At 42.9% G+C, this 22591-nt stretch overlaps 1 protein-coding gene across 3 annotated transcripts in view; it reads left to right on the top strand.

Annotated features, from left to right (window-relative positions):
- Positions 1-19890, top strand: part of LOC140714802 (voltage-dependent calcium channel gamma-5 subunit) — a 46524-nt gene extending 26634 nt beyond the window's left edge. For 2 of the 3 annotated variants that reach the window (XM_073026396.1, XM_073026397.1), the window contains exons 2-6: positions 9468-9675; positions 11217-11303; positions 13048-13188; positions 14240-14385; positions 17165-19890. In XM_073026396.1, the coding sequence (XP_072882497.1) occupies positions 9468-9675; positions 11217-11303; positions 13048-13188; positions 14240-14385; positions 17165-17422 (840 nt within the window). In that variant the 3' untranslated portion in view covers positions 17423-19890. The remainder of the gene's footprint in view (positions 1-9467; positions 9676-11216; positions 11304-13047; positions 13189-14239; positions 14386-17164) is intronic. The other variant, XM_073026395.1, reaches the window with a different exon arrangement.
- Positions 19891-22591: the final 2701 nt, after the last annotated feature.

Here is a 22591-nt window from a genome sequence, read left to right as displayed (position 1 = left end):
TTTCTTTATATTCTGTTACTGATTTCTCCCCTGTACCACCCCGATGTACTAGTGTGATGAAATAATCTGTATGTATGACATGCAAAATAAAGTTTTTCACTGTGTCTCAGTGCATGTAACAGAAACAGGAAAACAGGGATAATCCTGGAAACTACAGACCAGTGAGTCTCACGTCAGTGGAAGGGAAGTTACTGGAGAGAATTCTTGGGAAAAGGATTTATGAACATTTTGAAAATCCTGGCCTAATTAGGGAGAGCCACCATGGCTTTGCATAGGGAAGTCATGTCTTGCCAACTTGATTGAGTTTTTGTTTTTATGAGGTGATGAGGGTAACTAATGAAACTAGAGCTATGGATGTTGTCTACGTGGATTTTAGTAAGGTGTTTGACAAGGTCCCTCACAGGAGTCTTATCCAGAATATGAAGATGCATAGGATCAATGGTAAATCAGCCATTGATTTGCCTTTAGAAGACAGAGGGCAGTGGTTGACGGGGCGTGTTCTAGTTGGAGGTCTGTGATTAGTGGTGCTCCACAGGGATCTGTACTGACACCTCTGATGCTTGCAATGTACATAAATGACCTGAATGAAAATGTAGATGGGTGGGTTGGTAAATTTCCAGATGATACGAAGATTGGTGGTGTTGTGGATTGCACGGAAGACCGGCAAATAATACTTTGGGATATATTGTAGATCAGTTGCAGATATGGGTGGAAAAATATCTTAGGAGTTAGTCCCAGACAAATATGAAGTGAAATGTGATGTAGGTCAAATTTAAAGAGACAGTACATTGTTAAGGGCAAGACCTTTAACAGTGTTAAGGGACAAAGGGATCTTAGGGTCCAAGTACATAGCTCCTTGAAGATGGTTAAGAAAGCGTATGGCATGCTCGCCATTATTAGTCTAGACATTGAGTTCAAAACACCTGAAGTTATGTTGCAGCTTTATAAAACGCGAGTTAGACTGTATCTGGAGTACTGCATACTGGTTGCCCAATTACAGAAAGGATGTCGAGGTTATGGGGAGGGTGCTGTACCAGGATGCTGCCTGGATTAGAGGGCATGTGCTGTAATAAGAGGTTGAACAAACTTGGGTTGTTTTCTTTGTAGCAGCAAAGGCTGAGAAGAGATCTGATAGAAGTTGATAAGTTTATGAGAGGATGAGAGGCGTAGATAGAGTAGACAGACAGTAGCTTTTTTCCCAGGGTTCAGGCAGGAACCTGGAAGCATAAATTAGAAACAGATGTTCTCATGGAAACGTATGGAAGAAATGTGGCAAATGTTCAGGGGATATTTGCATGGGGTTCTGTGTAGATATCCAATGAGACAGGGAAAGGATGGTAGGGTACAGGAACCGTGGTGTACAAAGGCTGTTGTAAATCTAGTCAAGAAGAAAAGAAGAGCTTATGAAAGGTTCAAAAAACTAGGTAATAATAGAGATTGTAAGGCTAGCAGGAAGGAGCTTAAGAATGAAATTAGGAGAGCCAGAAGGGGCCATGAGAAGGCCTTGGCGGACAGGATTAAGGAAAACCCCAAGGCATTTTACAAGTATATGAAGAGCAAGAGGATAAGACGTGAGAGAATAGGACCAATCAAGTGTGACAGTGGAAAAGTGTGTATGGAACCAGAGGAGATGGCAGAGGTACATAATGAATACTTTGCTTCAGTATTCACTATGGAAAAGCATCCTGACAATCGTTGGGATGAATTGCACCAGACTGAAAAGCTTGAGCATGTAAATATTAAGGAAGAGCTTATGCTGGAGCTTTGGGAAAGCATCAAGTAGATAAGTCACCGGGACCAGATGAGATGTACCCCAGGCTACTGCGGGAGGCAAGAGAGGGGATTGCTGAGCCTCTGGCGATGATGCTTGTATCATCAATGGGGACAGTAGAGGTTCCAGAGGATTTGGAGGGCTGCGGATGTTGTTCCCTTATTCAAGAAAGGGCGTAGAGATAGCCCAGGAAATTATAGACCAGTGAGTCTTACTTCAGTGGTTGGTAAGTTGATGGAGGAGATCCTGAGAGGCAGGATTTATGAACATTTGGAGAGGTATAATATGATTAGGAATAGTCAGCATGGCTTTGTCAAGTGCAGGTCGTGCCTTATGAGCCTGATTGAATTTTTTGAGGAGGTAGAGCCATAGATGTAGTGTATATGGATTTTAGCAAGGCATTTGATAAGGTACCCCATGGAAGGCTTTTTGAGAAAGTAAGGAGGCATGTGATCCAAGGGGACATTGCTCTGTGGATCCAGAACTGGCTTGCCCACAGACGACAAAGAGTGGTTGCAGATGGGTCATATTCTGCATGGAGGTTGGTGACCAGTGGAGTGCCTCAGGGATCTGTTCTGGGACCCCTACTCTTTGTGATTCCTATAAATGACCTGGATGAGGAAGTGGAAGGATGGGTTAGTAAATTTGCTGATGACACAAAGGTTGGAGGTGTTGTGGATAGTGTGGAGGGCTGTCGAAGGTTACAGCGGGACATCGATAGGATGCAAAATTGTGCTGAGAAGTGACAGATGGCTTTCAACCCAGATAAGTGTGAGTTGGTTCATTTTGGTAGGTCAAATATGATGGCAGAATATAGCATTAATGGCAAGACTCTTGACAGTGTGGAGGATCAGAGGGATCTTGGGGTACAAGTCCATAGGACACTCAAAACTGCTACGCAGGTTAACTCTGTGGTTAAGAAGGCATATGGTGCATTGTCCTTCATCAATCGTGGGATTGAGTTTAAGAGGCGAGAGGTAATGTTGCAGCTATATAGAACCCTGGTCAGACCCCACTTGGAGTACCGTGCTCAGTTCTGGTCGCCTCACTACAGAAAGGATGTGGAAATCATAGAAAGGGTGCAGAGGAGATTTACAAGGGTGATGCCTGGATTGGCGAACATGCCTTATGAGAATAGGTTGAGTGAACTCGGCCTTTTCTCCTTGGAGTAACAGAGGATGAGAGGTGACCTGATCGAGGTATACAAGATAATGAGAGGCATTGATCGTGTGGACAGTCAGAGGCTTTTTCCCAGGGCTGAAATGGCTAGCATGAGAGGGCATAGTTTTAAGGTGCTTGGAAGTAGGTACAGATGTTGGGTAAGTTTTTTACGCAGAGTGGGGAGTGCATGGAATGGGCTGCTGGCGGTGGTGATGGAGGTGATACAATAGGGTCTTTTAAGAGACTCCTGGATGGATACATGGAGCTTAGAAAAATATAGGGCTATGGGTAAGCCTAGGTACAGTAGTTCTAAGGTAAGGACATGTTCGGCATCGCTTTGTGGGCTAAAGGGCCTGTATTGTGCTGTAGATTTTCTGTGTTTCTATGAAATGTCTAATACCAGAGGGCATACATTGAGAGGGGGTAAGTTCAAAGAAGATGTGAGGGCCAAGTTTTTTAAGTAGAGTCATGGGCGCCTGGAATGCGCTGGTGGAGTGGTGGTAAAGGTAGATACAGTACTGTACAAAAGTCTTAGGCATGTATATATAGCTAGGGTGCCTAAGGCTTTAACAGAGTACTGTAATAATTTTAAGTATTGTACTGCACTGCTGCTGCAAAAAAAACATGAGATATGCGAATGATGATAAACCTGATTCTGATATGAGTCTCTGTTGTGGACTGAGAGTGGGAAGGGGGCAGGGAGAGAGGTGTGGTGAACTTCATTTACCTGTCTGGACACGCCCCCCCGCTGACTGCTCCTGTGGCTCCTCCCACAGACCACGTTATAAAGGCAATTGGAGCCTGAGCCCTGCCCTCAGTCTCCAGGATGTAGTATGGTGGTCAATTGCTGCTTGTTCTTTCTTCCAGCCAATAAAAGCCTATGTCTCGCCTCACGTCTCGGAGAGTTATTGATGGTGCATCAAGGGGAATCATGGTTGGGAAAAGGGGAAGGAAGAGGGGAGGGAGCAGGAAGAACCAGAGAGACATTCTGTAATTGTAATGAATGGATCTATTTCTTTTAGAGCGATGCCCCCCCCCCTTAGCACTAAGTATTGACCTGTCATCTGTGCATATGCATTGCTCTCTCTTGTTGCAATGTGAATACACTGGTTAAAGCTATCTCCCACATGCATGCTTTTACTAAATTGATATGTAGTTGTGCACAGACACGACAAATTGGCGATGAGTATGAACCTGAATGACAGAGAATATCATGAACTGCACAGGCAGTTACGGGTTGAAACGGAGAGAAATAAACAGCACGAGAAAACTGAAGGACGTGTGGGTAATAGTGAAAGACATGTTGAATTTAAAGTGAAAATGACATGGCAATGGCTTCAGTCAGGAAAGTTGATGAATTTGATAATGAAGGCTGGGAATTGTATATCGAGAGGGTGGAACTGTATTGTAACGTGAACAACGTGGAGGAGCAAAAGATAGCCCCTACACTTCTTAGCTTAATGGGTGCAAGGATATACAGTCTGTTATGCAAACTAGTAACCCCCGCAAAGCCACTAAGCAAGATGTTCAACAAAGTTGTTACAATTTTACAAAATCACTGGAGCTCTAAACCGTTGGCAGTAGCTGAGAGATTTAGATTTTACAAAAGGAATCAGTCAAAAGATGAAAGCCTTTCTGAATATATTGCAGACTGCACAAACTTTCCCAGTACTGTGACTTTAGAAGTGGACTTCCTGATACATTAAGGAATAGGCTTGTATGTAATATGCATAGTCAAAGCACTCAAACAAAGCTAATGGCGGAAAGAAACCTAACCTGAGAACGGGTATTGACCATTCCAATATCATTAGAGGCTGCAGCAGAACTACAGAAAAGGAGAGTAGAATGTGAAATGCACAAAATGCCACTGGGTGGTGCAAAAAGCCAAAAATATGATTGATATGGCAAATCCTCCCATGATGCATGTTATGAACCCCAGTTTCAACACCTGGGACGGTATGTGATGTACTGGAAATCTGTGTAAACACAAAGTATACTGCAGATGCTGTGGTCAAATCAACACGTACAAACAAGCTGGATGAACTCAGCAGGTCAGGCAGCATCCGTTGAAATAAGCAGTCAATGTTTTGGGCCGAGACCCTTCATCAGGACTGAAGAAGGAGGGGGCAGGGGCCCCATAAAGAAGGTAGGGGGAGGGTGGAAAACCAATCAGAGGAAAGATCAAGGGGTGGGGGAGGGGAAGCAGGGAGGGGATAGGCAGGAGAGGTGAAGAAGGAATGTAAGGGGAAAGCACTATGGGTAGTAGAAGGCAGAATCATGAGAGAGGTGATAGGCAGCTAGAAGAGGAGACAGAATGAAGGTGGGATGGGGGAAGGGAGAGGGAGGGAATTACCGGAAGTTGGAGAATTCAATGTTCATACCAAGGGGCTGGAGACTACCCAGATGGTATATGAGGTGTTGCTCCTCCAACCTGAGTTTGGCCTCATCATGGCAGTAGAGGAGGCCAGGTATGGACATATCCAAATGGGAACATGAATCAGAGTTGAAGTGGGTGGCAACCGGGAGATCCTGTCTGTTGTTGCAGACGGAGTGGAGGTGCTCGACGAAGCGGTCCCCCAATCTGCATCCGGGTCTCACCGATGTAGAGGAAGCTGCACCAGGAGCACCAGATGCAATAGATTACCCGAACAGACTCACAAGTGAAGTGTTGCTTCACCTGGAAGGACTGTTTGGGGCCCTGAATGGTGGTAAGCGAGGAGGTGTAGGGACAGGTGTAGCACTTGCGTTTACAGGGATAAGTGCCAGGTGGGAGATCTGTGGGGAGGGACGTGTGGACCAGGCAGTCATGGAGGGAACGATCCCTGCGAAAAGCACAGAGGGGTAGAGAGGGAAAGATGTCCTTAGTGGTGGGGTCCTGTTGAAGGTGGCGGAAGTTGCGGAGGATAATATGCTGGATCTGGAGGCTGGTGGGGTGGTAGGTGAGGACAAGGGGAACACGGTCCCTGTTGTGGTGACGGGAGGATGGGGTGAGGGCCGAAGTGCGGGAAATGGAGGAGATGCGGGTGAGGGCATCGTTGATGACGGCAGAAGGGAAACCACGATTCTTAAATAAATTTTTAAAGAGTTTTTCAAGAATGAAATCTCATATTTTGGACATATCCTTGACAAGTATGGCTTACATAAGTCACGAAAGAAAACTGAAGTAGTGCTACAGGCACCCAAACCGGAAAACGTATCATAACTTGGGCCTTGTAAACTACTACCACTGGTTTCTCCCAAACATTGTTATGGTGCTGTATCCATTGAACACACTGTTACAGACAGGAGCAAAGTGGGAATGGTCAGAAAGATGTGAAAAAGCATTCAAGGAACCAGAGCCTATAACATCCGATGAACTGCTCACCCCCATCACTCCCTGCCCATCAGACTAGCGTGCAATGCGTCCCCTGATGGCATTGGTGCTATTTTGCCACACACTATGACAGATGGATCTGAACGCCCAATTGCATTTGCTTCAAGATCACTGATGAGCGCAGAATGCAACTAGGCACAGATTGACCGAGAGGCCCTTAGTCTAGTATGGAGAACAAAGAAGTTCCACCACCATGATCTCTACCGATGAAAGTTTACGCTAGTGCACATCACCAGCCCCTTGTGTCATTCAATCCCAGGAAGGGTATTCCAGTGACGACTGCTACCTAGTTACAATATTGGGCACCTTTTCAAGGAGCCCACTCTTATGACATACAGAGTTCAAGGGTACCAAATAACACAGCAATGTTGATGACTTGTCACATCTTCCACTATTGGGAACTGAAGAAGAAAGGTATGCATACTGAGACCCAGCAGAAGTGTTCCACACAGCATTGGTGGATCAGTTGCTGGTAACAAATTCTGAAATACAAAGGGAAACATTGTCAAAAGTCCATGAAATGTCTATGCAAGGATGGCCAGCTCATGGTAACCCTATGTATCCAGAGTTCTCAGTGAGATGAGACCAACTTTTAGTATGTCAAAAAATACTCGTGTTATGGTTCTCTCTAAACTGTGCACCAGGATGTTAGAAAATCTACGTAAAGGACCCCTGGGTACAGTAAAGATGAAAAGTCTCACCCAGAGCTACGTGTGGTGGCTGGGAATAGACAAATAGATTGTAAACTTGGTCAAAAGCTGTTTGGGATAGAAAAACGTTCAAAATGCACCCCTGCAGGCATTGTTACACTCACAAGAGTGATTATGTCACCACGACAAAGAGTATATATTGACTTTACTGGACCACTCATGGACTTCATGTTCCTGATTGGTGTGGGTGCTCATTCGAATTGACTGGAGGTTATATCAATAAAGTCAACCACCTCAGCAAAGATTGTCTCTGCTCTGAGGACTATCTTCACCAGAAACGGCTTACCAAAACAAATCGTGAGTGACAATGGACCACAATAAATGTCAGAAGAATTGTAACTGTTCATGAAGAAAAATGGCATCAGACATTTCAAGTCACCCAGCAACAAATGGGTTAGCTGAAAAGTCTAACTAAACCTTCAAGAAGTTTATTAAAATGGTGGACAAGGAGAACATTTCTCTACAGCACAAGTTGGACATCTTCCTTTTTGTGTATCAGACCTCTATTCATGCAACAACAAATCAAACACCTGGAATGCTGTTCATGAGCAGGAATCTGAGATCTCGCATAGACCTCCTGAAACCAGATCTATGGAGGAAAGTACAGAATCAACAGTTCAGTCAGTTGCAAAGTGAAGTAGTAAGGAGCTATGAGATTGGACAGGAAGTCCAAGAAAACAAGTGGACACCCGGAAGGATTGCAACAAGAACTGGACCACTGATGTACGCAGTGGATGTTGGAGATCACACATGGAGACGTCATGTGGACCAGATACTGAATGCTCAACTGAAGAACACACCTGAGTTGATTGCATCCAAAAAGATGGACACATTACAGCCACCAGACTTACCTCTCAGTGATGGTGTCACAGATAGCAGCATGACATTGGAAACCGAGAATGTTATCACTGACAAGACACCTTCCAAACCCAATGACACTCAACAGGTGCAGAGATGCTATCCTGAAAGAAACAGAGCGCCACCAAAAGACTGAATCTTTAGAACTGTGTAGGTACGGACTGTTATTGTGAAAGCATTGTTCTCTCTCTTATGCCCTGCAATGTGAATACTTCATTAAAGCCTTCTCCACATTGACAAATACAGTACTGTGCAAAGTCTTAGGCACCCAAGGGACTTTAAGATACATTTAGATGTAAGATACATTTAGACAGGCATGTGAATGTGACGAAACTGGGAGGATATGGACATTGTGTTGGCAGAGGGGATTAGTTTAGGTGGCCATTTCATTGCTAATTTAATTGGTTCAGTACAACATTGTTGGCCTAAGGGTTGTTTCCTGTCATGTACTGTTCTATGCACTAATAAATCAAAATACCAGTTTAAAAAAGTAAAACACAGACACTATTGTGCCGTCCGTTGATGAAATTTAGGTTTAACTTTAACCCCTCTGCTCCAGGAATATACAATAGAGGAAGTCTCAGTTTAATGTCAGGTCCAAAAGACATCACAGTGTTGTCGACCTAGGTAATGATTTGTACTCTCTGCGACTGTAACCTACTGACATACTGTAGAAATGAGATTACATCACAATGAGCCATGGCTGGCATAATTTTATAAAAACTGCAAATACTTTAATAGACAATAGACAGTAGGTGCAGGAGTAGGCCATTCAGCCCTTCTAGCCAGCACCGCCATTCACTGTGATCATGGCTGATCATACACAATCAGTACCCCGTTCCTGCCCTCTCTCCATATCCCTTGACCCCGCTATCTATAAGATAGCCATTATATTTCTTATTGATTTTATTTCTTTTTTGGGGGGCAGGGGGAGTCAAGTGTGGGACTTGTCTCATTTAGCTTGTGATCTCACTCACTTAAGACCTTAAGACATAGCAGAAATTAGGCCACCTAGCCCATTGAGTCCAATCATGGCCGATCCATTTTTTCCCCTCCTGGGCCCCACTCCCTTTGATGCCAGGTCCAATCAAGAACCTACCAAGCTGTGCCTTAAATACACCCAACGACCTGGCCTCCACAGCTGCCTGTGGTAAAAAAATTCCACAATTTCAACACCCTCTGGGTAAAGAAATTTCTCCACATCTCTGTTTTAAATTATCATCCCTCTTATCCAGAGGCTGTGCCCTCTTGTCCTAGACTCCCCCATCATAGGAAACATCCTTACCATGTCTACTCTGTCTAGGCCTTTCAACATTCAAAAGGTTTCAATGAGATCCCCCCTCATCCTACTGAATTCCAGTGAGCACAGACCCAGAGCTATCAAACGTTCCTCGTATGATAACCCTCACATTCCCAGAATCATCCTTGTGAACTTCCTCTGAACCCTCTCCAAAGCCAGCACATCTTTTCTTAGATGAGGAGCCCAAAACTGTTCACAGTACTCTGCTCCTGTGTTGTATGGTCTTATGGTCTAAATGATTTTGCTTGATTGATTTGTATGCTCTGTCCTGTTCAGTTTCTACATTCATTTCAGATGATGTGCGGTAAGACATCGTGCGGCAGGAAAGCACTGACACTTCTGAGCAGTGTGTTTGCCGTGTGTGGCCTGGGCCTCCTTGGGGTTGCCGTTAGCACAGACTACTGGTTATACCTTGAGGAAGGAGTCATTTCCCCCCAAAACATGACAACAGAAGTCAAGATGTCTCTGCACTCTGGCCTGTGGAGAGTCTGCTTTCTGGCAGGTACATTATTGTCCCAGTTTTGATTTTGTTGTTTAAGAACTAAAACTGATTGATAAAGGGGAAAAAATATGTGAATTGTTCTACTCAGAACTGGTTTATTTTTGGCTTTTCAGATATTGAATATCCTGTGAATTTCTGACATTTTGTTTTCATTTCATGTCTGTTTACAAAAGTGCTGAGAGAATGGTCTAGGCTACATAACCTGTCCTTGTGTGGGTTAAGAGGCATGATTACTGATTGAAGTCAGTCCTGGTGCCTCTCTACAGGCAACAGACTTGTGCAAAGGCTAGAATGCTGGGTTGTTTGCCTCATCAACATCGATGAAGTATGTCACGGGAGAGGAGAATTAAAGAAGAAAAAGAATTGTATTTAGTACCATTCACACTATATTATCATGTAGTCAACAAAATACTTCTGAAGGGTAATCAATTAGAGCCAACTGTGAATGATCATAGGGTAACTGTGTCCCACTTCTCCTGGTGGACATAGAGTTTATGGTCACACATTATGGATGGAGGCCCTTTGGCCCAGAAAGACCATGCTGACCATGGTGCACATCCACCTAGCTTGTGCATAATTGTCCATTGGACCTCCTTGAGCATAGCTGATCCATAGCTGATCCATAAATTACACATTTAAGAGGGTCAGTGCCTGAAGACACCTGTAAAAGGGCTGCCTCAATATTTAAAAATGTGACCTCAATCATGCAGCTTGGTAGATAGCTTGTACTGCTGAAATACTGGTTACCCTCAGCACCTTTGCACTCCAAAGTAGCTGAAGTGGAAGGTCATCATTCCAAGATTGGACGATGATCTCCTTACAATAAAAGGGTGTAAAAATTGGGCCATTCAGTATTCAAGCCTCTGCTTCCATTTGGTAATATCATGGCTGACAATTGACTGCAGCTGTACTTCTCTCCTCCCCCCTGTCTCCACATCCTTCAGATCTCACTAGGCAGCTGTTTGGATTCTGGTTTTCCATGACTGGACTCAAAAGGATTAGCTCAGTATATGTTTTACTGCAGAAATCATTGCCGCAAATACAATTTGTTTTTTCACTATGTGCCGTGTCATATGACATGGCATGATTGTTTTTGGCAAATTTTTCTACAAAAGTGGTTTGCCATTGCCTGGCATCAGTGGTTGCGTAATTTGTGATTTGTACCAGTTATTCACATGACCATCCGTTACCTGCTTCCATGGCTTCACGTGGTCCCGATTTTGAAGGGGTGAGGGCTAAGCAGGTGCTACACCTTGCCCTAAGGTGACCTGCAGGCTAGTAGAAGGAAGGAGCACCTTACATCTCCTTTGATAGAAATGTATCTCCACCCCACCAATACACTTACCTTACATTATTGTTTACTCTGCAGTGACACTAAGCTATTGAGCTATTAATGATACTCTGATATAACCCACTGTCTAAGGTGACAGTGCTGCTGGGGCTTCTATTTGAAAGGTTTCCCTAATTGTCTTTGATGCAGGCTTTCCTCCTGCAGTATAATCGATTACAGCTTTTTAACAGCCTTCTGTTTGTATTTTCAGGAAAGGAGCGTGGTCACTGCTTTACCATCGAGTACGTGATGCCGATGAATGTGGAGCTGACCTCAGAATCTACCATCAGTATTCTCAGTTAGTATCTATTCTGCCTCCAATTGGAGTGAATTTTTTTTAAAAATGTCTAGTCTTTGTCCCAGCAGGTCATGCATGGAGGTGTTCATACCATGTGGACCTCCCCTACCCCTCTCTGATGGCCTTATTAAGGGCACCAAAAGTTTCATGGAGAGGGCAGGAGAATGGGTTTGAGAGGGATAATAAATCAGCCATGATGAAATGGGGAGCAGGCTCAATGGGCCAAATGGCCCAATTAATGCTCCTTTTTCTTTTGGTCTTATGACTCCTCTGAACATTGAACTAAGTTACAAGTCCTTCAGCCCGTAATGTGATGCTGACTTTTTAAAGAGGGTGGGGTACCAGTTAGTGCGATGCAGTTACAGCTCAGGGTGTTCCAGAGATCAGAGTTCAATTCAGGCACCATTGATAAGGCATCTCTGTATGCCCTCCCCATAGATTTTCTCCAGTGCCTCCAGTTTCCTCCCACAGTCCAAAGACATACAGGGTAGGTTAATTGGACATTGTAAATTGTCCCATGATTAGGTCAGGGTTAATCGGGGATGCCAGGGTGTTGCAGCCGGAAGAGCCTACTCTGTGCTGTATCGCTAAATAAAATAAATCAATCTAACCCTTCCCTCCTACGTAACCCTCCATGTGCCTATCTAAGAGTTTCTTAAATGTCCCTAATTGTAGCTGTCTGTATCACTAGCCCTGGCAGTACATTCCACATATCCATCACTGTTTGTGTAGAACATTTACCTGTGACATTGCCCCTGCCTATCAGGATGCTGGAGCAGGGATCCAATCGCAGACCCAGTGCTGTGCACACAGTGATATTAATTGAGTATCCTGAGGTGCAAACAAAGTCGGCATCAAAGTTCAGGCAGAAATCAATACATCTAGAGAAATCCAAAAACCAGAATCAGGAAACAGGCAGAGTCAATATTCGTACAGATACAAATGCTGAAAATGCTCAGGAAAATTCACTAGCACAATCTGGCAAGAAACAGGTGAAAACACACTGAGCAATAAACAGAGAGGCGGATGATAGGTGGAGCACAATGAGGCAAAAGTGGCAGAAAAATAGGTAATTATGAGAAACAGGTGAGAGATGGAGTACTCAGTAATACAGGGGCCAGAGTAGAGCAGGGGCAGGGACGGGAGCACTTGGGGAATTAAAATAAACAAACAAGAGCACAAGGCAATACAAAACCACAGACTGACGGCTAGGGGGAATACACACAAAAGACTAAGTTCAACTGGAATTACTGACACCGCCCCCATACATTCCTCCAATCACCTTAAAGTTACAGTATATGTCCTCTCGATTTAGTCATTTCTGTCCTGGGAAAAAGGCTCTGGCTGTCCATTTGATCTATTCCTCTTGTCATATTGTACACCTCTGTCAAGTCACTTCTGGTGTACCCTGCTTCCTCTTTCCTCACATGTGTTTAACCAAGGCACACTTAATAAAGGGGTTCCTCGATGGGGGTCCATGGCATCAAAAAGGTTGGGAACCTTAATGTATCCATGCTATTTGCCTCTGGTACTTCAGATGGTAGAAGATTTAATACCCCTCTCTGAAATGTTTCAAAGCTTCATAACAACTGTTTTGAAATTTAATAATTGATAGTAGGCAAGAAGGCAGCCATTTTATATGGGTGAAAGATGGAAGGAAAGATTAGATTATGGAACATGTGGTAGAGATGGATTTCTTTCACTCTAGTGCTTATTGACACCTCAGATCTTTCTCTTTCCACAGAAATGATTCGGTCATCCACCCCTTTCCCACTGGTCAGCCTGTTTTTCATGTTTATTGGCTTTGTAATGAATAACATTGGACATATCAGACCTCACAGGACGATCTTGGCATTTGTATCAGGAATCTTCTTTATCCTTTCAGGTAATGGTCAAAAACAAAAAAAAACAATAAATCTGAAGAACTGCATCACATTTTTAGTCACTATTCCTCTAGTTTTGCTTGGTCACTTTTGGAAGCTGAGTCATACTAGGTCCTTGGAAAAGAGGAAGCAGGTAGGAGAATGGATGTAGCAGTGATTCTGAGTTCTTTATCACTTTTTACATACCCTCTGGAACAGCAGCAACCAGCAACCCAGAACATAATAGTGGTTGTAGCCTTGAAAGTGATGTATCTGGTTGGAGCCAAACATGGAAAATTTCACACTCTCATTTTCCAGCAAACTGCTTGAATGCCACATATCTATATAGCCCTCTCCTGGATGTGCCACTCTGCCCAGGAATATATACAAACACGCCATGCTACTGTGCAATCTTACTTCCTGGCTAAGTTTTAGGAGTTTTTAGAAGTTTTAGAACAGGATAGCAAAAAACAGGCCCTTCAGCCGAAGATGTGCTGACTTTTTAACCTACTCCAGATTAATCTGACCCTTAGCTATCCAGTTTTCTTAAATATCCCTAATATAGCTGCCTCTTCCAACACCCCTGTCAGCACCCACAATGATCTATGTTTAAAAAAAATACCCCTCTGTCCTTTCCTCCGATCACCTTACAATTATGCCCTCTTTTCCACCCTGGGAAAAAAGTAAAAACACTTCACTTTGTTGTTTGTTCTTCTTGGCAAGACTGTCATTTAGAGTTCACCCGCTTGAACCAAGGAGGTAATTAATAAATCACATCGGTGTAACAAACATGGTAAAACAGCAAATTGCCACTGCCTGCATTAGTGAAGCAGGCATGATTTTTACTGTAGTCCAACAGAATAGTCACCATTATTTATTTTAAATGTGTTTAATTGTTTGTATTGAAGTTCCCCTGCCTGTTTAGGATCAATACTCCGGGCCCCCAGATAATAACCCAGTAACAACCACTAATGCATATTTTGATGCGCTTTAACCTGCATCACATGTTAGAATAATGGTCTTAATTACGCTTTGGCAATGTTTGTGTAACACCTGTGTTTTACTAAATTACAGGTTTGTCGCTGGTTGTTGGACTCGTTTTGTACATATCCAACATCAATGATGAGATGTTGAACAGAACTCCGGACTCAGAAACCTACTTCCACTACAAGTACGGATGGTCCTTTGCCTTCTCAGCAATATCATTCCTGCTGACTGAGGTAATTCTCATCCTTCTGCCAAAGTCTGCTCTGTATCTGGCTCAGATCATCAGATCTAAAGCAAGATCAACAAAGCAATGCTTTAGCTTATGGAGAATCAGCGTGACCCAACTGGACAGAGTCAATTAAAAACACAAGAGATTCTGGCAATCCAAAGGGCAGCTCACACAAAATTCTGGAGGAAGTCTGCAGGTCAGGCAGCATCTATGGAAATGAATAAACAGTTGACGTTTCAGGCTGAGACCCTTCATCAGGACTGGAAAGGAAGGGGAAAGCCAACAGAATAAAAAGATGGGGTGAGGGGGAGAGGGATAGCTAGAAGGTGATTGGTGAAGCCAGATGGGTGATAAAGGTAAAGGGCTGGAGAGGAAGGAATCTGATAGGAGAGTAGAATGGACCATAAGAGAATGGGAAAGAAGAAGAGGCCAAGGGGAGATGACAGGCAGTTTGAAAACAGTTAAGGGACCAGACTTGTGAATAGAAGAGGGGAGGGAGAGGGAAATTTTTTTTTAACCAAAGAAGAAATCAATATTCATGCCATCAGCCATGAATAAACAAAAAATAAGGTGTTGCTCCTACATCCTGAGGGTGGCCTCATCATGGCACAAGAGGAGGTCATGAACCGACATGTTGGAACAGGAATGGGAATAAATAAATCTGAAAATGAAGCAGTTTATGTTTCAGGTCTGGGATCTTTCACCAGAGCCCACAAATCTTCATCCCTTCTGTCATCCAACATTTCACATTTCTACATCCATCCTTCAAATACGTGGTGAATGCTAGGTGCACTTTCTGGGCAAGGTATGGTGAAGAAGACTGCTTCTAATTCACTGGACTGCAAATCTAGATTGCATTGTCTGGTTAACTTTAAATTAATTAAATATTTTGAAACAGTGCAATAGTCATTGACAAAGAGGAAGTATTTGTCATACTTGATTTTTAGTTGAAGGTGATTAAAGTTTGAGGTTTAAAGTAAATTTATTATCAAAGTACATATATATCACCATATACAACCCTGAGATTTATTTTCTTGCAGGCATACACAGTAAATCCATAATAGAATGATAACCATAATAGAAAAAATGGAAGATCTCACCAACCTGGGCATTCAACCAGTGTGCAAAAGACATCAAACTGTGCAAATACAAAAAGAAAGAAACAATAATAATAAATATAGAAACAATAAATAATGAGAACATAAGAAGAAGAGTCCTTGAAAGTGAGTCCGTAGGTTGTGGAAACATTTCAATAATGGGGCAAGTGAAGTTGAATGAAGTTATCGCCTTTTGTTCAAGAGCCCAGTGGTTAAGGAGTTGTTCCTGAAACTGGTGGTGTGAGTCCTAAAGCTCCTGTATCTTTTACCTGCTGGCAGCAGTGAGAAGAGAGCATGACCAGGATGGTAGGGTCCTTGATGACAGACGCTGCTTTCCTACTGTGACAGTGTTTCAGGTAGATGTGCTCAATTGTAGGGAGGGCTTTACCCATGATGGTATCCATTACTTTTCATAAGATTTTCAGTTCAAGGGCATTAGTGTTTCCATACCAGTCTGTGATGCAGCCAATCAATATACTCTCCACTACACATCTATAGGAGTTTGTCAAAGTTTTAGATGTCATGCCGAACTTTTGCAAACTCCTGAGGAAGTAAAGGCACTGCCATGCCCTCTTTGTAATTGCTCTTATGTGCGGGGCTCAGGACAGGTCCTCTGAAATCATAACACCAAGAAATTTGAAGTTGCTAACTCCGTCCACCTCTGATCCTCCAAACAGGACAGGAACTCCATTTCATTGGCATTTTAATGCAGTTCATGAAAGAAAGCCACTGGGAAGTTGATTGGAGTAATAGTTTGGAATTCTATATAGCCCCAAGGCGTCAGATCAAATCCAAGCTGGGCAGAGGTTACATGATAAGGCATGAAGCTGGAATATTGCACACTAACACCGCTAACACTAACTAATCTAACACCACTGTAAAAAATGTCAAGGAGGACCCCGGGTTCGGATGCCCATTTCCACAGCAATTGGTCTGTTTTGCCTATTGGTCCCACACTCTGCTCTATGTCCACAGTTTTCAAATATCCATATCCCTTTAGAAAATTACTAATATATTCTAGTGCATGTTACATACTTACTTACTGTCTGTTACACCTCTGGCTTTTAGGGCAGCAATAGAAGTTCTCCATTCTTTGTCTATCCATACAGTCACACACAGAAATAGAAGGATTCTTCATTGCTGTTTCCATAGCATTTTTTTGACCAATCAAGGTTGTCAGCCCTGAGCTGAACACTGAACCTGGAGGACGGGTCTTGGTATGGCCTCTACTCTTTGACCTGTTTGGCACTGGTGACCCAGCAAGAGTCAAAGCACAAGGCCCTGATTCCAGTCAACATAGCTCTCCGGTTCATTGAGGCACACAGGCCTCCAAAACCTACGATAAGGTTGTGGTCCTTCTTGGAGGGCACATTACATGATTGCCCCTAATTCAACACCATGTTGACAATTTCATGTCAAAGAGACATGGATTCTGTGGAAAATGGTATATTTGCATGGCTGTGCAACAACCACATGACAACTGTCTACCCTCAGCTCGTGTTCCCAGGTAAAAAAAAACAAGGTCTAATTCATCAATTTGTCAGATTGTCAGACGGGACTGAGCTGGACCATGGGGCAGAGTGAAGCAATAAAATATTGTGGATGTGGGGAGGGAAAGGGTTCAATTTCTCAATGTGCAGGCTGTAAGCAGGTAGACATTCACAATACACATTGGTATTCTTACAGAGTGCTGGAGTAATGTCAGTCTACCTTTTCATGAAGAGATACACTGCCGAAGAGATTTACAGACCTCACCCAAGCTTCTACAGACCGAGGCTGAGTAACTGCTCGGACTACTCGGGCCAGTTCCTTCACCCAGACGGCTGGCCTCGCGGGCGCAGCCCCTCTGACATTTCCAGCGAAGCCTCCTTGCAGATGAACGCCAGCTACCCAGCACTTCTCAAGTGCCCGGATTATGACCAGATGTCCTCTTCACCCTGCTGAGATCCTGGGCCCACCACAGCGGTTTGCTACCAAGCTGCTAAGATGCCCTTGATCCCTTCTGTCATTTCCTTTATTGTGAGTGTGAACTGCTCCATCCAGGACTACCTTAACACAAAATGTCAGCTGTGGCCTGGGGTTCGGAGCTTGCACATTTGCAAAGTATGGACTACCAGCTGACTGGGTTGGGGAGAACCGGACACAATTAAAGACATCATGTTGTATTATTTTGTAATAATGTGTAATTTTGTAATGTTTTCAACCACTTAAATTTGGTGGACTATAGATTACAAAGGATCATTGTAAAGTGTTATTTATACAATGCATAATAATTTAAATGCATTCATTTTCTGAAAAGCAATGTGATGCAGTTAATAATGCAATGTTTTTATATGGTACCGTTTGACAATTTTCTCTATGACGTAATCTTCAAAAGTGATTGACTTGCTGGTATGTACTTGGCACAGAGTCAATGGGGACATAATCTGAAGATTATAAAACTCTGTGAATGGGGAATGACGTCCTGAAGCAACTCTTTACTACAATGTGTCACGGAGATGTGGGGCTTGTTTCCCTTCAAAACCTGTGGGGATCACCGAAAATTTAGATAGGGACATGAATGTGAGGGAAATGGAAAGATAAGTACGTTGTGTAGTAGTTTAGTTGGCTATTTGGTTACTAATTGGTTTGGCACAACATTGTGGGCTGAAGGGCCTGTTCCTGTGCTTTACTGTTCTATGTTCTATTTTCAACCTGAAGGCTGATAGATTCTTATTAGGCAAGGGGTTTAATGATTATAGAACCAAGATGGGAAGGTAGATATACTGTAAGCTACAGATCAGCCATGATCTCATTAAATATGGTACGGCCTAAAGGGCCTAGATGGCCTACTTCTATTCCCATCTGATTTATGCTTCAGTTTTAAAATTGATTACTAATTCTATGCAATCTGGCATAAATATTGTGTGGAGATAGTTGCTAGGATAAACTTGGTCACCTAGAGCTAGTTGCTAGGATTGATTTTTGCCAATGTAGTTGGTTGCTAGGATATATATTACCTAGAAACATTCTAGCGAATGCTCAGAGTGGAGAGCTGCAGCATCCTGTTTCAGATCTTATCCAAATATCCAGGAGGTAGTGATATTTTGTTCCTATATTAAATCTTCGCACATTTTTAATGTGGCATGTTTCTGAACTAACAAAACAGCTTCAACGTTGTGTTGTTTTTAAGTGCAACAGTGACTTTTTAACTTGGATGTTGGAATAATTTTAACACTGTCATGTTCATACCATCAACTTGATAATAAAATCGATTGTGCATTGACAAGATAATCAATCAAAGCCATTGCTCTGTCACCTCACGTGGTATTTTAAAAAAAAAGATGTGAAGCTTGTAATTTCCTCCCAAGACATTTCAGCACTGCACTTCAGTTCTATTTCTTTGTTTCCTTGTTCACTGGCTTAAACCACGGGTGGGCACAATGGTATTGGTTTATATGGTGAACGGCAATAGCAGTATTGATGGCCAGAACGACTCCCAGGATGTGATGCTGAGGCTTCCACTGTCACTATTGAGAAAGCTCCTCATAAACTCTGCTAACCAAGCCCTATGCTCGTCTCTCAATGTCTCCTCCTTTGCCTGATTACATTTCTATGAAGAGCGTAGGACAGATTATAATGGAAAAGATCAAGACACAAAGAATGCTAAACTGCAGACGGTGGAAGTCCAAGGCAAGGACGCTGATGCTGGGTGGTTCCTAGGTCAGCCTCTGTCTTCAGTTCTGGTCACAATGGAGACATTTAACGCACAGATGCTTGGAAGTGAGGGTGCTTTCAGGAGAGGTTAGAGCCAGTGAGTCTTTACAGTTCTGGAGAGCAGAAAATGAGGAGAGGTCTTACAGAAAAGTCAAATGATATGGAAAAGAATAAATTAAATTAGACCAGGGCAATAAGGCAGGAACATGAACTCAAAGACTGAAACCATGAAAAATTCTTTCCATGAGTGGGTATTTGGGGAAGCCAGAGACAAAAATCCTGCAATCAGGAATCCTGATAGATTTTCTAATTTGCAAGGAATGGATATCATTGTGAGTCTTTAATCACTAAATTGATTGGGTAAGATGACCTAAGTACCCAATCATGTATTTGTCTTTTGATCATATGAAACTTACCACAATAGGCAGAACAAATCATTACCAGTTCTGGTCATTATCGATTGTTGCCAAAAAAAAGATAAATGATTACTGTTAAAAGAGATGAGAAATGAGTTCATTAGTCAGGTCAGCAGGTTTATATGATCTTGCAGGTGAAAGGTAGCGGCAAGTTGCCTCTCCCTTTGTTACAAATATCCACCCATTTCACAATTAATCGTCTGGCTGTAAAACATCCTGAGTTTGTGAAAGTCATTCTGTGAATGTAAAATCTCTTCTATGCAAGAGTGAATAAACCATGTGAGCATAAACACCACTTAAGATGATTATTCTGTTGACATGTCAGTGGGGGATATGTTTTCATGATTAATCATAACCTGCAGCCAAGTTCTAATGTCCACAAATGGGAAAAGATGTGTGATACAGTAGTACTTTAAAAAGCAGTATCATTGCATTGGATTCAGGTTAACATTTCCTTTCCTTGAGCAAAGCTGCCTGTAATGAGCATTGGACTCTGGATAGTGGCTGTATCCTAGCTTTCTCATACCTCACTCAGCCCAAATAAACATAAATGGGTGTTTGTTCTTCTGCAGGGCTTCAAGTAATTTATTATAATTCAATCAACAATTCAATTATCACAGTGCAAGCAGATGCATGGATGTGCTCTGATTTCCACATCAATATTTATTCAGCATTCAACTAAACTGTTTCTCCTCAATGTAGACTGAATATTTCACATCTCCAGACTGGATTCCAGCAGTTTCCAGTCTCCTGTCTCCTTTCAGTTCAAAGAGACTTTGAGTTTCTAATCCTTTTCAGTCATCCTTAGCCTCCAGGCTTTTGTGATTCAGTCTGCTCCCTCTTACTCTGAGCACTGAATTAATCAGATGGTCAAAGAGCAAACAGTAAATGCAGTATAATTGTTACTGTCACACTATCCATTGATCAATGCATTAATACCAAAGTCAATAATTTAAAAAAAGAAAAAAAGACAGGAACAACATCAAAATGTTTTTCTCCTAAAATGCTAGATCCGATGTTATGCCCAACACCTAGAGACACAGCATGGTAACAAACACTTCAGGCCCAATGAGTCCGCATGACCAATTAACCTATTAACCGTCCAAGGAAACCCACGGGATCATGGGGAGAACATACAAATTCCTTACAGACAGCAGCGGAATTGAACCTCGGTCACTGGCATCATAATAGTGTGTGCTAACCGCTACACTACTGTGCTGCCTGGTGGGGTAAATAAGGTATTTATTGTCCAAGTGCACATGAGATGCCAGTGGGGAGCCACCCTCTTGAACTAATATGATACCAAGGATAGCACCAATCCCTTGGAATTCCCAATGACGTCCATTGGGGTTGGAGGATCTAGAGGTGGTAGAGCAGCCTGATTCTGGATTCAGCAGTGGGTACCTTTATGAGAACTGCACAGTTGTAGATGCAGTGGCTAAAAGACATCTATGTTCCTATGTGGATGTCCAACAACCATCACATTTCTGCCTCCTGGTTTCAGAGTACTGTCCCCATCATCGGTACTCCATCCCACAAGGCTTCAGGGTCTTCATGTTGAGCGAGGAGTTGCTGGAGAGGTACACTTATTTTGATGACCAAGTTGGGTGGAAAGGAGGGCCAGGTCAAGTGGGGCCACTTTCTCTTGATAGCCTTTTCTTCCCCTCTTCACAACCACTGGGTCTATAGTTTTTCTCATCTGCTCTGCCACTGAGGACCTTCAGCATTATTCTTTGTCTGGAACTTCCCTCTTGACCTTACAGCCATGGATGGCTCTACAAGCTTAGACAGCAGCACTCTTGGAATCAATGGAACACCTAACTGTGCCCACAGTATGACAACAGTTGTTGGAAAGGACCACAGTAACAAACTAAGTGAATTGTCAGACTGGTTCAGAAGGCAGTTATGAGCAGATCCAATGCAGCACACTCAAAATGCTGGAAGAACTCAGCAGGCCAGGAGGCCGCATCTACTGTAAGAGTAAACAGTCGAGATTTTGGGCCCAGACCCTTCATCGGGACTGGAAATAAAGATGAGGATTTAGAAAAAGAAGGTGGTGGGGGAGGAAGACATACAAGGTGGTAGGTGATAGGTGAAACTGGAAGAGGCGGAGGGGGTGAAGTAAAGAGCTGGGAAGTTGAATGGTGAAAGAGATAAAGGGCTAGAGGAGGGGGAATCTGATAGGAGAGGGTAGAAGACCATGTACTTCTTCCCCTCCCCCCACCTTCATATTCTGACTTCTCGTCATTTTCCAGTCCTGTTGAATGGTCTCGGCCTGAAACATCAACTGCTTGTTCCTTTTCATAGACGCTGCCTGACCTGCTGAGTTCCTCCTGCGACTTGCGTGTGTGTTGCTCTGGATTTCCGGCATCTGTAGATTTTCTTGTCTTGATGTTGCTCTGGATCTGGTTCCACACACGGTCCAGTGAACTTCCTTCCGTGAGGACATTAATAAACCAGAAGGATTTCTACAGTGAACTGGCAATTTCAGGCATCGTTACTGAGTGAGATTAGTGTATTTTTTTTAAATTGCAGATTGTTTAATTACCTGAATTTTCAATTTCACAAGTTACTGCAGTTGGTTTTGAAGCCATATATCCAGGCATCAGATCAACAGTACTGTACCCCTACTTTACTGGATCCAGGCTAGTGGAAATGATATTGATTGCTTCTGGAAATGAAAAGAATAAATTTATTAGACTAGGTAATTAGCAATTTGAATAGATTTATTTCTTAAATCAAGCTTCATTTAGATATGATGCATTGGAAAGCTTCTAATAAATGGAGAGGTACTTGTCTTATTATGTGCTGTCCCTAATACTTAAAGCACAACAAACTGTGCTTGCATTTTTGGATTACTGACTTTTGATAGATATTTAATTAATAGTTTTACAAGAAATATATGAATCACCAGCTCCTGTGGTGACTGCTGTGCAGTGTGATTATGACAATGTCATCGCTGCTTTCTACCACTGCTCATCAACACATTTCACTGTTTGTC

This window comes from Hemitrygon akajei, chromosome 22 (assembly GCF_048418815.1).
Source record: "Hemitrygon akajei chromosome 22, sHemAka1.3, whole genome shotgun sequence".
Lineage (NCBI taxonomy): Eukaryota > Metazoa > Chordata > Chondrichthyes > Myliobatiformes > Dasyatidae > Hemitrygon > Hemitrygon akajei.
The sequence above is the reverse complement of the archived record's forward strand: the minus strand, read 5'-3'. Positions and strand labels throughout refer to the sequence as shown.